Source organism: Orbicella franksi, chromosome 14 (assembly GCF_964199315.1).
Source record: "Orbicella franksi chromosome 14, jaOrbFran1.1, whole genome shotgun sequence".
In the NCBI taxonomy this organism is placed as follows: domain Eukaryota; kingdom Metazoa; phylum Cnidaria; class Anthozoa; order Scleractinia; family Merulinidae; genus Orbicella; species Orbicella franksi.
The window spans coordinates 5,677,490-5,691,213 of NC_138158.1; the positions used below are offsets into that span (position 1 = coordinate 5,677,490).

Genomic DNA, 13,724 nt, shown 5'->3' on the forward strand with positions numbered 1-13,724 from the left:
CGTTCTCAATAACGCCCGTAACATGGGAGTGTAACATAATCGGCACTTATACTGATCGTACGGAAGGCTGGAAAACGATTAATAGGCTACATGGTGTGTAACTTGGACGGTACTTTTATGGCAAAGTAACCCTATATTGGAGATATGGACCTAATCAAGCGCGATTCCGAGCATACAGAACTAACCGATTTAGTAACAATAAAAGGAAACTCAACCGAAAGAAAAAAAAAATAGAAAACCTAAGAACTAACCCTAAAGAACAAGGAATAGATTACTCACTTTGGTTTGCACACACACTGAACTTGACTTGATAGAATAGACGAGTACTGAACAGTGTAGAGAGAAACTATGGCCCAATGCCGAGTAGAAGTTGACGCAGTGAAATCTGCACTTGAACTGACCTAACCGAGGAAAACCTCGTGGATATATCTAACCGGAGAACACGTACGCAAAACCTAGCGGTTATGACTATTTCCCTAACGGACATAGCAGCTGAGGGCTGGTCAACCACAGTAGATTAAGTAAGTAAGGCCTTGTTTGAAAGTGACAATTACTTGATAACATCTACGGTAAAGTAAGTTCCTGCGACAAAAAAAACGAATTAACATCACGTTTCAAAACCAACAACATGTACCTGGTGTTAACAATGAATTAGCTGATGCCTTATCTCATTTCAATTGGCAGGAATTTTGGCACTTGGCCCCAGATGCACAGCCTCTTCTTACTTTGGTACCCCTCGAACTCCTGGCAGATTTGACATCTCTGCCCTAGAACAGCAGTGCCACTCCTTCTCAACCCAAGGCCTTGCCCCCTCTACGTGTCGATCTTATGAATCGGCCCAAGCACAGTTTATCTCTTTCTGCACTCAACTAGGTAAGCTCCATTCCTCCGGTTCTCCATGTCCAGCTGACGAATGGATGCTGTGCCTTTTTGCTACCTTCTTGGCCAAACGAATTCAGCACTCCTCCATTAAGGTCTACTTGTCCAGCATTAGAGCACTCCACATTGAACAGGGGTTTCCAGACCCCCTTGCCAACTGTCTCTGCTGTCAGAGGGTGGTCTGCGGTATCAAGTACTGTCAGGGCTCCTCATCTTCATCCCGCTTGCCTAGTACCGATGACTTGATGTTACTGATTTGGCAGTCTCTGGGTCCTCGTCTCTCAGATCACCTCAAGTTCTTGCTCCCTTGGGTACTTTGGCTTTTTCTGCACCTCAGAGTTCACAGTGCCCAGTCTGGCTACCTTCTCTCCATCACTTCATTTAGGAGTGCAAGACATTGCAGTGGATTCCCCGTCTGCGCCCGCGTGCATGCGTGTAAAGATCAAGGGCTCAAAGACTGATCCATTTAGGAAAGGTGCCTTTATCCACATTGACCTTGGCTGGTCCCCACTCTGTGCAGTCCACTCAGTGATGGCATATCTCGCTAGCAGGGGCGACGTTCCAGGTCCTTTGCTCCTGTTCCAGAATGGGTGGCCTCTTTTGTGTGCTTTGCTCGCGGACTCGCTTCGGAAGATCCTGGCCTCCGCAAACATTCCAGGCAACTTCTCTCACCACAGTTTCCGCATCGGGGCTGCCACTGTGGCGGCACATTTGTCCAATTTTTGTCCAGCCCGGCAATCTTGAGAAAATGACAGAGCGAATCATCTTGTGCCTTTTTTTATTTCTTTTTACACGCACTAAGCAAGCACCTTCCCTGCATCTTCTTGTCGATTTCGTGTTCATCGCGGCCATTTTGTTATTGTCAACAAGCTCAACTTATGTCCAAATAAGGAAATGGATTGATGAGTCGAGTTAGACTGGGATTGAAAGGTTTCCTCATGAAGAGAAACAAAACCAAACATCGTTGATTTGGTTGACCTTTATTATGGTGTTGTTCACCAACTTCGCGGAAGGATCAGCGAGGATAACGTTCAATCTTAACTGAGCATTCACCTGTGAAAATAACATCAGTAAAAGTATCACAAAATGCTTGCTTCGGCTTTTTGTCAGTACTTTGTACCGCTCCCGTCCTCCAGCCGAGTTTCTGCCGCATTTGCCGCACAGTTTTCAGTGATACTTCAATGTTAAATCTCACTAAAAGTATTCGTGTAAATACAAGAGCTGAAAGTTTGTCTGTTGCTTGCATATTTTCATCGATTGGGTTAAAAGTGCTTGGCAAGCTGGTTTACTGCTTCCTTCCTCGGGCAATCACACAGACTACCGATCGCTTTGTATCGTTTCGGAAAAAGACTTACTATTTATAAACTGGCCTTGAAGTCACAATACCATCTTCCCATATTTTTCAAGTAACTGGACTCATATTTTCACCCCAAAAATTTAAATTTACTCTTCATATTCTCGCATAAAGGCGACAGTTTTAACCTATTTCATGAAATGCAAATGAGTGTTGCTAATCTTGCAAACAAGTTCTCTGAAACCTCGTTCTTCTAAACAAGTTCCAAGAACGCTTACTGATGGAACGTTAACAGAACCGGACCAGAAGAGCACAGAACCGATACAGAACAGGAACGGAACTGATACAGAACACATACAGAACAGATACAGAACGGGAACGGGAATGCGTGTGGAACGGAAACAGAACACGTTCTGTCAAGCATTCCCTGTTAGGTTTCTTCTGATCAGTAATGGCCTTGCGCACGATGTTGGTGTACAAATCAAAATTAGCAAAAATCGGACAAAAATTTGTTTTAGAAATGCTGTAATTCACAGGTTATTAATTTTTTTTTCTTCAAATTAGCACCACCTTGTAGTGATTTTCATGTAGTTTCCTTCCATCTTAGCTACGTCTCAAAAGTGCTTGTGCCTTTCTTGTAAGGAGTCAAAATCACACATACTCTCCATTCTAATCTTCGCAAGTAGCGTAACACATCGGGCCGTATTTTACGCTATTCTTATCGCGCCCATTGCAGGCGCAATTTGCCATTTTTGCCTTTTTGGCAAATTTTACTTTTTGCCAAAATCGCGCATGTTACTCCTTTTGGTGGTTTTTGCTTTTGCCTTTCACGCCAGCAAAAACATTGCGCCCTTTTGGCTTTTTGCATAATTTGCCTTTATTCCGAGTCCAGCAAACTGAGTTGGTTCAATTCCAAATGTAAGCTTCCTTAATCATAATACAGGTTTCACAAGGCAAAGCGTTGCAAATTATTGTTGAAGGAGCTCTTTTGAATCACAAAAATGGAATCACAAAAAGGGAGAAAAGAGTTCTCCAGAATGCAAACTATAAGAGAACGCCACATCCTAGTAAGTTACGCTATACATCACTATCAGAATGCTTACCAAGGATTTGGAAACGATGTAACTTTAAACACACGTTTGTCCAATATTTGTCCAGCTCGGCGATCTTGAGAAAATGACAGAACGAATCATCTTATGTCTTTTTTTATTTCTTTTTACACGCACTAAGCAAGCAAGTTCCTTGCATCTTCTTGTCCATTTCATATTCATCGCGGCCACTTTGTTATTTACAACAAGCCCAAATTATGTCCAAATAAGGAAATGGATGGACGAGTCGAGTTAGACTGGGATTGAAGGGTTTCCCCATGAAGAGAAAACAAAACAAAACATTGATGTGTTGGTTGACCTTTATTACGGTGTTGTTCGCCAACTTTGCAGAAGGATCGGCGAGGATAATGTTCAATCTCAACTGAGCATTCGCCTATGAAAATAGCATCACTAAAAGTATCATAAAATGCTCGCTTCGGCTTTTTGTCAGTACTTTGCACCGCTCAAGTACTCCAGCCTTTATTACAGTGTTGTTTGCCAGCGCTCTAGCGGCAAAAGTGCCACGAGGCAAAATTAGCAAAACGACAAAAGGGCAAAAATAGCGTGGGCCTGAAAGGCAAAAAAAATGCGCGATGCCGGAGGTGCAATTGGCAAAATGCAAAATTTGCGCGAAAGGCAAAAAAGGAAAAAAGTGCTCAAAACGTGCGAACAAAGGCACGATAAAATGACAAAGTTTTTAAATTAAAAACGTGGTCTCCCGCTAGTTTTTCAATCATATTTTTTTGACAGATACAATCACAAATGAAAGAATCCCACCATTTTAAAGCAAAATTTAGGTGCACTTTGGAGACACCTTCTTGAATTGAATTGTTCACACTAAGAAGTTAAAAATTATAATAATGCACTTTCCGTTTTGGTCAAAAAATGGGGGAAAAACGGCACTTTTTGCCTAACCTGTTTTCGGAATTTTGTTATTGTTCTTCTAATAAATCTCTTTCAGACGGAAAATTTCGCTTTTTGAGGTACACATAGATGGAACTTTAATTCTGCGAAGTTTTACGACCACTGACTTTAAGAATGACGAGAAATAATAAGAAATCTAGCGTGAGACCGTTTTTGTTACGCAATTGTACACCAACATCGTGCATGAGGCCTAATGTATGAGCTTAACAATTTTTGTTACCATAGCAACATACTGGGTTCCAGACCTCCACGATATTAAAGGATTTTCTGACCACTTTTAGCATTCTATATTGATATTTGCCAATGGTGCCTCATCTACATGATCCAGGAAGCATATAAATACGTTAGGTTGACTTCATGGCCTTGTTTAATGTTTTCCAAGCGTAAAATCACTAAAGTATTGAAATCAGGCTAGAGGGGACTGGAAAAGAGTGGGTTGCCATGGAAACAGAAATTGTTACATTTGTAGGTGTGTTGCATATAGAACTATTAGCCCACCAAGTTTCAATGGTTTTGGCTGCAAATTGACCAAGATAGTGCTCTTTATATACTTGATGTAATATTTGGTTGAGTATATGATGTCATCAGTCATCTCATTTGCATATTTTACTCATTTTTCAAGCTTAAATGTCTCTGGAACCAATGCAGATATTTGTAAACGGTAAACAGCATCTTTACACTTTCATAGAATTCTATGTGATTAGCCTAAAAAAATCAAGGGGTAAAAATTTGATCATAGTAGCACTTTTTAAGTAACCTTGAATTATTACAATACTTTCCTTTTGCACCTATCTATAACTATTAGAGCTCCTGCTCTGAAGTAATAACAGCTAAAGCTGCCTACACCCTACACCATTTCATACATGTATAGATGGAAATAGCTGGACAGTGATTCAGAAGAAGCCATGCAATTTGTTGTCATATACACGTGCACATGAAGTAATAATACAGAGATTGTATTCACTATGTAATACTCAATTTCAAATAATACATGTATCATTCAATTCTGGCCTAGATGCAAACATCTATTATTTCCTTTCACATGAAAAAGGGGAACATTAGCAGTTAGATGTCTGCATGCAGGCTATACAATTCAGTTTGGAAGTTCTTTCTATTCAAGGCACTTTTTATATACATATACATACAAATAGCTATATATACAAATATACATACATATACATACAAATAGCTATAAATTTTCCACCGTTCGCCTCTTATGCTTAGGGAAAATAGTGGATCAATGCAATTTGTTGAGACGAAGGAAAGGAGTTCACGATCGCCGCAGGAACTAAAGTTTGTTTGCTGTATTTCACATTAGAAGATTTCAGAAAAATCATTTAAATGACGAGTTTGTGTGGAGTTTGGTGGTGCTCCAACACAATTTACATGGCCAGTACCTTCCCTAAAGTAAAGAAAAGCTCCTCTTGAAAAACATCCTCTGTCTCAAAGGAAAAAGTTGACTTCATGTCCACTCACACGGAATTGCACGAAACAAATTTTACAGTGTAATAACCAAGCAAATCAACTTCAACTGTACCCATCATTGCATCCAGTGAATACTTTGAGCCAAACGAAAATGACTTGGAGCTAAATGCGGTCGCTTACACATTTTCTAAGATCTTCCAGCCTGATCAAACAAACTTTAACAGTTCCTTCAGCGATCATGACCTACTTTCCTTCATCTGTTTTCCCTTAGAGGTGACTGCAGAAACGAAAAAAAAAAACACTTTCTCTGCTGTGGAAGATTTCTATTCCTTCAGGTGGCATTCAGGAACACAACAACTTATAGGGAAGGCGAAACAAAAACAGACCAGATCGACGACAAAGCAAGACTTTTCTGGGGAAGCATTGTCAAAACAAAACATCAAAGCCTGACTAGCCTCACGTTCATGCGACTCGTCCTGGGCGCCAACCAAGTGGTCTGCCATATTTGCATTCGGTGTATTGCTTGTTAGGGAAAATTAAACAAACCATATCTCAATGTATTAAAAGCTGTACCTTCATGGAGAACTTCTAGATGAGTGGGTTTTTCAAAACTTCGAGAAGGTACATGGGAAAGTACTGGATTACATTCCACTGTCAATGGATGCCCAGTAACTACAGATTGACCTTCAAGCAGAAACATATGTAAACGATATTGTCTTCCTCACAATTATTTCTCTTGCAGTTGACTGTGCACTGTGGATGTGTATCTTTATAACTAGATACAAGTATAAGATTTCATTAACAGGTAAAATACCATTTTGGGGGGATGAGGAAGGGGCTGGGTTTTTTTTTTCACAAAGCCTTGCATAAAGTCTACCAGTTACTAATTGAAAGTATTTCATTTCCTTCGTAAAAATATTTTTACTCCCTACCCCTTTTCCGCCATTTCTAAATTTACATAGTTATGTTTGACAGAGATCGATCTTTGTGCCAAAAGACTGTTATATTCAAGATATACTGCAGATTAAACCTTTAATCAATTTTGGTGACTGCATTTTGACCTATTTCTATTTTGTTGGATCCTGATTCCCACCTTGAAAGAAGTCCTGCTCGATCCCTTCTTGTTCTTCATCGTGAAATGTAGCACCAACAGGTTCTTCAGGTGCTGCACAAGCTCCGTAGGAAAGTGATAGACTGCTATCCACTGCTGAAGGCTGGCCAGTGCGGGAAGAACCTTTCAAGGAGAAAATATATGCAAGATTTAACACTGTAGTTTTTAAAATAATTACGAACAAGAAACACACTGTACCAAAAATTCTTGCATGCACACCAGCTCGTAATAAAATCTTAGCTTCTTATGTGAGCAGGGAACACGTGAAGTCTTAGCCTGCAACTCTGGTTCACTTTCGAATTCTCCCAATCATTCACCATGTTTGTATCAGCTGGCTAAACCTGGGTGCATTTACCAATTTTTTTATGATTACCCTACACGTAGTCATTGGGACTGTACATGTATGTACTACATGCACATACAAGAGAAACCACTCTAACTTACACTACAAGTTTGTACATGTAAGTGCAAATTAAAGACCATGCATTCATCTTACCAAAAGTAAGATGCAGCATCTTATCCACAAGTTCATCACACTGTTTCTGCCAGATGTACTTCACTGCATACTTTTCACAGAGACATTTAGCATCTTCAAGTCGCACCTCTCTGTCTTTTTGACAGACAATTTTGATAGCCTTGGCCCATTCTTTGGGATCTTCTGAATCCACTACATGAGAGAAACCTGAAGGAACTTTCTTCAAAGCATCTCCAAGTCCTGAGTTACCACTCACAAGAACAGGAAGACCAGCAGATAGAGCTTCTAGACCAGTCAAGCCAAAGCCTTCAGTCCTTGATGGCATGATTGCCAGATCTACCTCACAGAACAATTTGGCTAGCTCTTCCCTACTTTCCTTAAAGCGGCGAACAGTTAGCTGACTTGGGGGGATACCATACTCGAGTAACTTTACTGCCACGTCATCCTCTTTTCCTGCTGGTGCTCCCACAAACATGAGTTGGTAGGATGAGTCTTTCAGTTCGGCGACCGCTCGTACAGCAATGTCATAACCCTTCAACTTGAAATCTTCACTATCACCCCGTCCAAATACCAAAACACAAAACGTACCTCTTTCTTCAGTGGCTTGCTGAACACTGTGAAACTCAGTGAAAATGCTTGGGGTGAGATTTATGACATCTTTATCCTTCCTACTGAAACGGAGGTAACGGGAGTAGGCATCTGCCAGCTTGGGTCCAACAGCAACAACTTGATCAGCCAGCTCACAAAGTTTTACTTCTGCTTGGTGTTTTTGCTCCCCTTTGAAAATTGCTTCTTCATAACTCTTGAACATACCAAGTTCTTCAGGAGCCGTGTGGACAACTTGAATCCACTTGCAATCATACTGTCGTTTTATGAGTGGTATTTGTCGACCAAGGTGAAGACCATGTCCAATTACACAGTGAGGAAGATGATTTTTAGGCAAAGAGGCCAACCAATCAATTGGCTCAAATCCAGGAAGTTCTTCTGCTTCAATGAGCTGAACACTGTGACTTCCAGCAACTTTCTTATCTTCTTCGCTACACTTAGGGAGATAGACACAAACTTCCACATTAGGGTGTTTAGCAAATTGTATTGCTAGTTCTCTGCTGATCGTAGACAAGCCTCCCTTTGATGATCTCCATTCACTACTTAACAGAGTAACTCTTAATAATTGGTTGGTGGACACTCTTGGTCTGTCTTCCAGACATTCCTGTGATGTAGAGGCTGCACTGCGAAAGGATGATCCCTTCAACAGGAGATAATAACAACAATTCAAGAGTTGATCAAATCAATTTAAGGACGTTTGCGCTAATTGTTTCTGCACATCCTTACTGTGCGCGCAAATTCACACGCCATGTCATGCATAGAACATGTGCGCTAAGTACTAAAATGAGCAACGGTAGGGCAGATGGCCATTACTATAGCTTTGCCTGGATTTAATGATCTTGGATGTTTGGTGACCCCCATCGTCCTTCATCGGTTTCACTAACAGTCTGAAAAGGGTTTGGGCAATCTACTGTTAATTCGAACATTTAAAATTTTGTCACTGCCCAAGAAATTTCCTAAAGTAACAGCAAACCTCAAAACATGATACAATATGTAAATAAAGCAGTGAGGCTTATTTTTTTGTTTTCATGAAAAAATCATATAAGTGTGACATTGGTTAAAAGGTCCATTACTGTAAGTCATAGGATGCGATTTGAGGTTCATTATGTGAAAAAGCAAGAGAGCGTGATTTTAAAAACCGTGTTGTTATTAGTTTCAAACCGGAAATTTGTACCTTCAAGTATTTCAGCCAAATAATAGGTAATAAACCAAGCTGGATCAAATAAAATGGAAAAACCATGAGGAGTTTAACAGAAGAAATTACCTTTTCCAGCCTAGACATCACAGGAAGCCTTTAGAGAACAACTTGTTTGTCTACACTAAAATATGGATTGAAGTAAATATATGTGTAAGCAAACATTGACTTAACTGTATAATTATGAAGAGTATTATGAGTGTCTGAATTAATGAAGAGGTTGAAAAGAACTCCAATGATGTATAATTCTCAATAACGATGACACCAAAATAAACTTTAAATAAGCCTGTATAGCAAGTGTTCCCGCATCTTGGGTGCACAAAATTTGATGCACAAGCAAAAAACAGGAGGGAGAAGACGAAAGAATTCTGTCGAAAAAGACCACCAATTTTTCATGCCTTGTAATTAATGAACAAAATTACCACAGCAAGCTGTGCCAATCAGAAACCTGTCCCTCAGCAAAATTGTGCCAGTTACTGGCATTATTGTTACCCACTCAGGGCTCAAAATTGCAACTCACTGGTCACCAGTGCAACCAAAAATTGAGCACTAGTGACTAAATTTTCAGGACTGCTCGCCAGCTGGTGACTCACGTTTTGTTCGATAACTAAAGCAAATCATGACACAACTTTTGTTTTTTAATCTTTATATTAGGAAATCAATCGTATATGGTAGCTAGTATATAACTCACCTTTCAGTCCCCAGTAAAATAATGTCTGAATATTACAAGATAATCGAAAAAATTGAATGTATTTCGGCACATCAATGCTGCGTTCATGGCGCGCCATATTGTTTCAGTGGCTTCTTCCAAAACTGGGATCGCAGGTGCACTTCAACACCATGTGCTTTTCATTTGCCGCAAAAATGGCGGCAGATACCAATCAGTTGAAGGAATTACATGAGTTTTTACGCACGGGGAATGAAGATTCAGCCAAAAGGTTAATCCAAACTTTGAATCCTTCGAAGAAAGCAAGTCGAAAATAAAGAATGGCATTTCGAAGAAGTAGCAAAAGGAAAATATACAAGGACCCGTGTTTGTCTCACTATGAAAACCACGGACTTAAAATGTTTCATGCCTCGCTTCATTTAAAATGACTATGGAGACAACCATCACCTTCGGACCAGAGACATATCACCTGAGAACAACGGTAGCTTTATAACTAAGTGTTACTCATGTTGTTTCTGATTGTTTTCACTCTTCAGTTGTGACTTTTCTTGCATGCAAAGTAACATATAAAATCGTGTTCTTGTGCAAGTTATTTATAAAATAAGTTGGCGACCAAAATTTACGATCTGGCGACCAAAATTTTTCTGTTAGTCACTAGCTGGCTCCCAAACAAAAAAGTTAATTTTGTGGCCTGCCACTCTCACACTCTTTTGCCCTTGCCCTTGTTTTCACACCGCCAATATGGCCAAATCTCTAGCAATTTGTATGGGAATGCTGGTTAAGAGAGCTAAATTTGGACAATGTGTTAGCAGTAATGCACGTACATGTAAGTATTTGATTTGCCTTGAACCCAGCACCTCTGCATTAAAACACCAGCACCTTAAACCACTCGGCCACGCTACCTCCATAAATCATATTCATAGTGTTATAAAACAATTGTAACAATTAAATCAAAATAATGAAAATTATTACTAGTTATATATTAAAATAATTATGCTAAGTTACCTGTCTTTAATTATGAATTCAAATACATTAGAATATGCAAAAAAATTAGTTTACTTACCAGCAGTTACAACATACACTTCTTAGCATCTTGACTGAGCAATCACCAAAATCTTACAGGATCTCGTGTCTTAAGAATAATTTCAGGAAAAGAGAAAACTGAAAAAAAGTGAAAGCAAAACATTGTATTAAAGATTAAGAAAGCATAACATACATGCATGTACTGTATATAGCATTTAAATGACTATTTTTTTATTTCGAGGTTTGCACAAAGAAAGGTTGATCTTACAAATGTTTTTCTTGTTAAAACTTTCTTCAGAAAAACTATCAAATTATGTCAGTTTTCAATGATCCAAAGTTCTCATCTTTTTCCTGCTGTACTGCATGCATGTACCTGGATATACCTAAGAAAAAAATATGCACCAGGGCTGTGCTCTAGAAGTGCTGGGGTGCTACAGGTGACTGGAAAAACTTAGTATTTTTCTCTATAGGCTTAAGTCCTGGTCACCCACGATTTTATGGTTACGAACCTTTGGGTTCCTCATGATTTTTCTTTGGCCTCAGCCTTGATCCAGGGTCATTAACAAGCTCAACCACTTTTCCAGGGTGGTGCAAATTAAAAATGACCCCTATGCAGTCTTTTTTTTCTAAGGGACTTTTGCCTGGCAAAATTAGTAGCTGCTCTTGGCTAGATGACTAGAATGTGTGTCCCTGCATACATGTACATTATGTTTTCCTAATTTCAATTTGGAATGCAAATTATAAATTACGATCTTAATCAAGTTCCCAGCTTGCTTTTTACTGCGAGGTAGAGAATTATTGAGGGGTTTTTGCCACTTGTTTATTCATGTTTTGTGTAAAATGCAGACTACAGTCAAACTCCAGTTAAAATATATGTTTATGTTAAAATAACTAAAAGCTATTTTAAGTACTTAAGGGCCCATTAACTGATCTTTTCAAGCCACTGCTAAGGAAAATTTATTCTCACATAACCTCATCATTTTTAGTTAGTTCAGAGTTATTTCATGTCTTTTAACTTTTTCATGATCAGTAGTACCAGTGATGACGTCATCAGGCCACGCCCTTGGTCATGTGACTAACACTGAAAAAATGCAAAGGCTCCCAGGCAAATTACTTTATTGGGATTTTTTTCATTGAGTTAATATTTTTATTTAAATCCTCATTACGCCATGCATAGATTTTTTTTCATTTCTAAAAGGTCAGATTTTGAGAGAATTTCAAAATATTGAAAAATTCGTACTTTTCTGAAAAAAGCATGATTTCGAAAAAGGAATGCATAGCTATGTTCCCAACATTGGTTTGAATCGAAATTCGTCGAAAAAGGGTGGATTTAATATAAAACCACGTTTCCTTTAGCATTTAAAGAGACCGGAAGTGCGCCCAACATATATTAGAAGTTACCCTATCAGCGTGTGCACAATTTACACTACCATCGCATTTCAGTAAGATCAAACAAAGCCACATGGAGTTAGTTTTTCTCTTTCTATTGCTCTTGTTTTTCTGTCTTTCTCTTATTTTGCCTTTGCTTATACTTTTTTTACTTTGCATTTTGTGAAACACAAAGAAAAACATCTTAAATGTAAGCGAATTTGCAAGTTCTTGAGTTGTTTTTATTTTCCGTGCTCAGGCTGATGTAAGTAACTGGAACTGAAATTTCACCTCCTTAGCAACGCACACGAGCGTGCACATGAATCGGTTAATGGGCCCTTAAGCCTTAGAGGAAAAAAATACAGAGCATTCTTTGTCAATTGTGCATGGCTAATGATCTGAGGTCCCAGTTATACCGTCTTGGGTACCCGAGACAACCCTTCCCCTAAGGCATATATGAAAATGTTGTCTCTGTAGTCCAATCAAAGTTGACCCCACATGATAATTCATTTCCCTTATTGACTAATCAAATGTGCAAATATCCCTCTTGCTTTTGAGTTTTTCTTCAGTCATTCAATCAAAGTGGGTTTTGTGGGGTTAATTTTCACTTCTATGATACAAATTTCTGCTTTAAATCCTAAATCTGGACATTTTTTGACACTCACCACACCGAGAGTTGTCCCAGTTAGGCAAGCCAAAGTGTTTATATGAAGAAAAGTTGCCCTGTCTGCTACGGTTACCCTAAATAGGGCGTGAATTAAAATTCTGTGTAACCTTGCATGTAAATCCCAAATTGTTTCTTCTCTGAACCAGAATGATGACGTCAAATGGGATGGGATTAAATTCCTTCTGTGTTATTGTATTGCATAATAAAAACACTTCAAGTTTATCAAATATTAACATTTCATATGGTTCACTGGTACTCAAAAGTGTGTATTTTGCTCAAGTTTCTACAATAACACATGCAGGAGTAAACTAAACTCCGAACAAAACAACTCAAATCTCCCTTACGGAATGTACTCGAAAGTGAAAGTGATGACTCATCATTTTCTTTGTGATTCGCATCTACTTTACTCCTTATATTACTCACTGTAAATCTGCCGCAAACACAAACTGCCTATGTCTTACACTAGCTACACGTATAGTAAACGTTTCAAATATAAATTTATGACAATAAACTATCACTTACTTCCATACCGAACTACACGCAACAAACATTTGTTTCATCGCGCACACAAACCTGATAACATCAACTCCCGTCCCTTTGTACACTTTGATGATCTGCGAGGGAAAATACGACGCATTGTGATCATGAGCGTGTTGCCGCACTACATCTTGATCGACGATATCGACAATTCAACCCATGATTACGAGACAGCTTAGCCTAGTAACTCCCAGTGTACGGTTTAAAAAGAAGACTGTAGAGTGCGGCAAATGAGGCTGAACAGCGGAACGTAGGCCACATGCACAGTAGCCTCCAAATATGGCAGTGGTAACCCTTGACCTGGAAATGTTCAAGCAAATGTTCCGGAATCCCCGTGTCCGGAATCGCAACTTTATTTAGCAAAGATGGAAGGGATAATATGCATTTAAAGTTTCTGTACTGCTTGTGTGTTCCTATCTTTATACAGAAGTAAAGCGAACAAGAAGTCTGATCGCAAAACTAGCG

General features: G+C 39.2%; 1 protein-coding gene across 3 annotated transcripts in view; it reads right to left on the reverse strand.

Annotated features, from left to right (window-relative positions):
- Positions 1-13,488, reverse strand: part of LOC145468225 (uncharacterized) — a 54,887-nt gene extending 41,399 nt beyond the window's left edge. The window contains exons 1-6 of one of the 3 annotated variants that reach the window (XM_081451893.1): positions 13,296-13,488; positions 10,728-10,825; positions 9,067-9,121; positions 7,218-8,442; positions 6,704-6,844; positions 6,184-6,294 (exon numbers count right to left, since the gene is read on the reverse strand). In XM_081451893.1, coding sequence (XP_081308019.1) covers positions 6,184-6,294; positions 6,704-6,844; positions 7,218-8,442; positions 9,067-9,084 — 1,495 coding nt within the window. In that variant the 5' untranslated portion in view covers positions 9,085-9,121; positions 10,728-10,825; positions 13,296-13,488. Of the gene's footprint in view, positions 1-6,183; positions 6,295-6,703; positions 6,845-7,217; positions 8,443-9,066; positions 9,134-10,727; positions 10,826-13,295 lie in introns of all 3 variants that reach the window. The other 2 variants (XM_081451894.1, XM_081451895.1) reach the window with 2 other exon arrangements.
- Between the last annotated feature and the right edge of the window lie 236 nt (positions 13,489-13,724).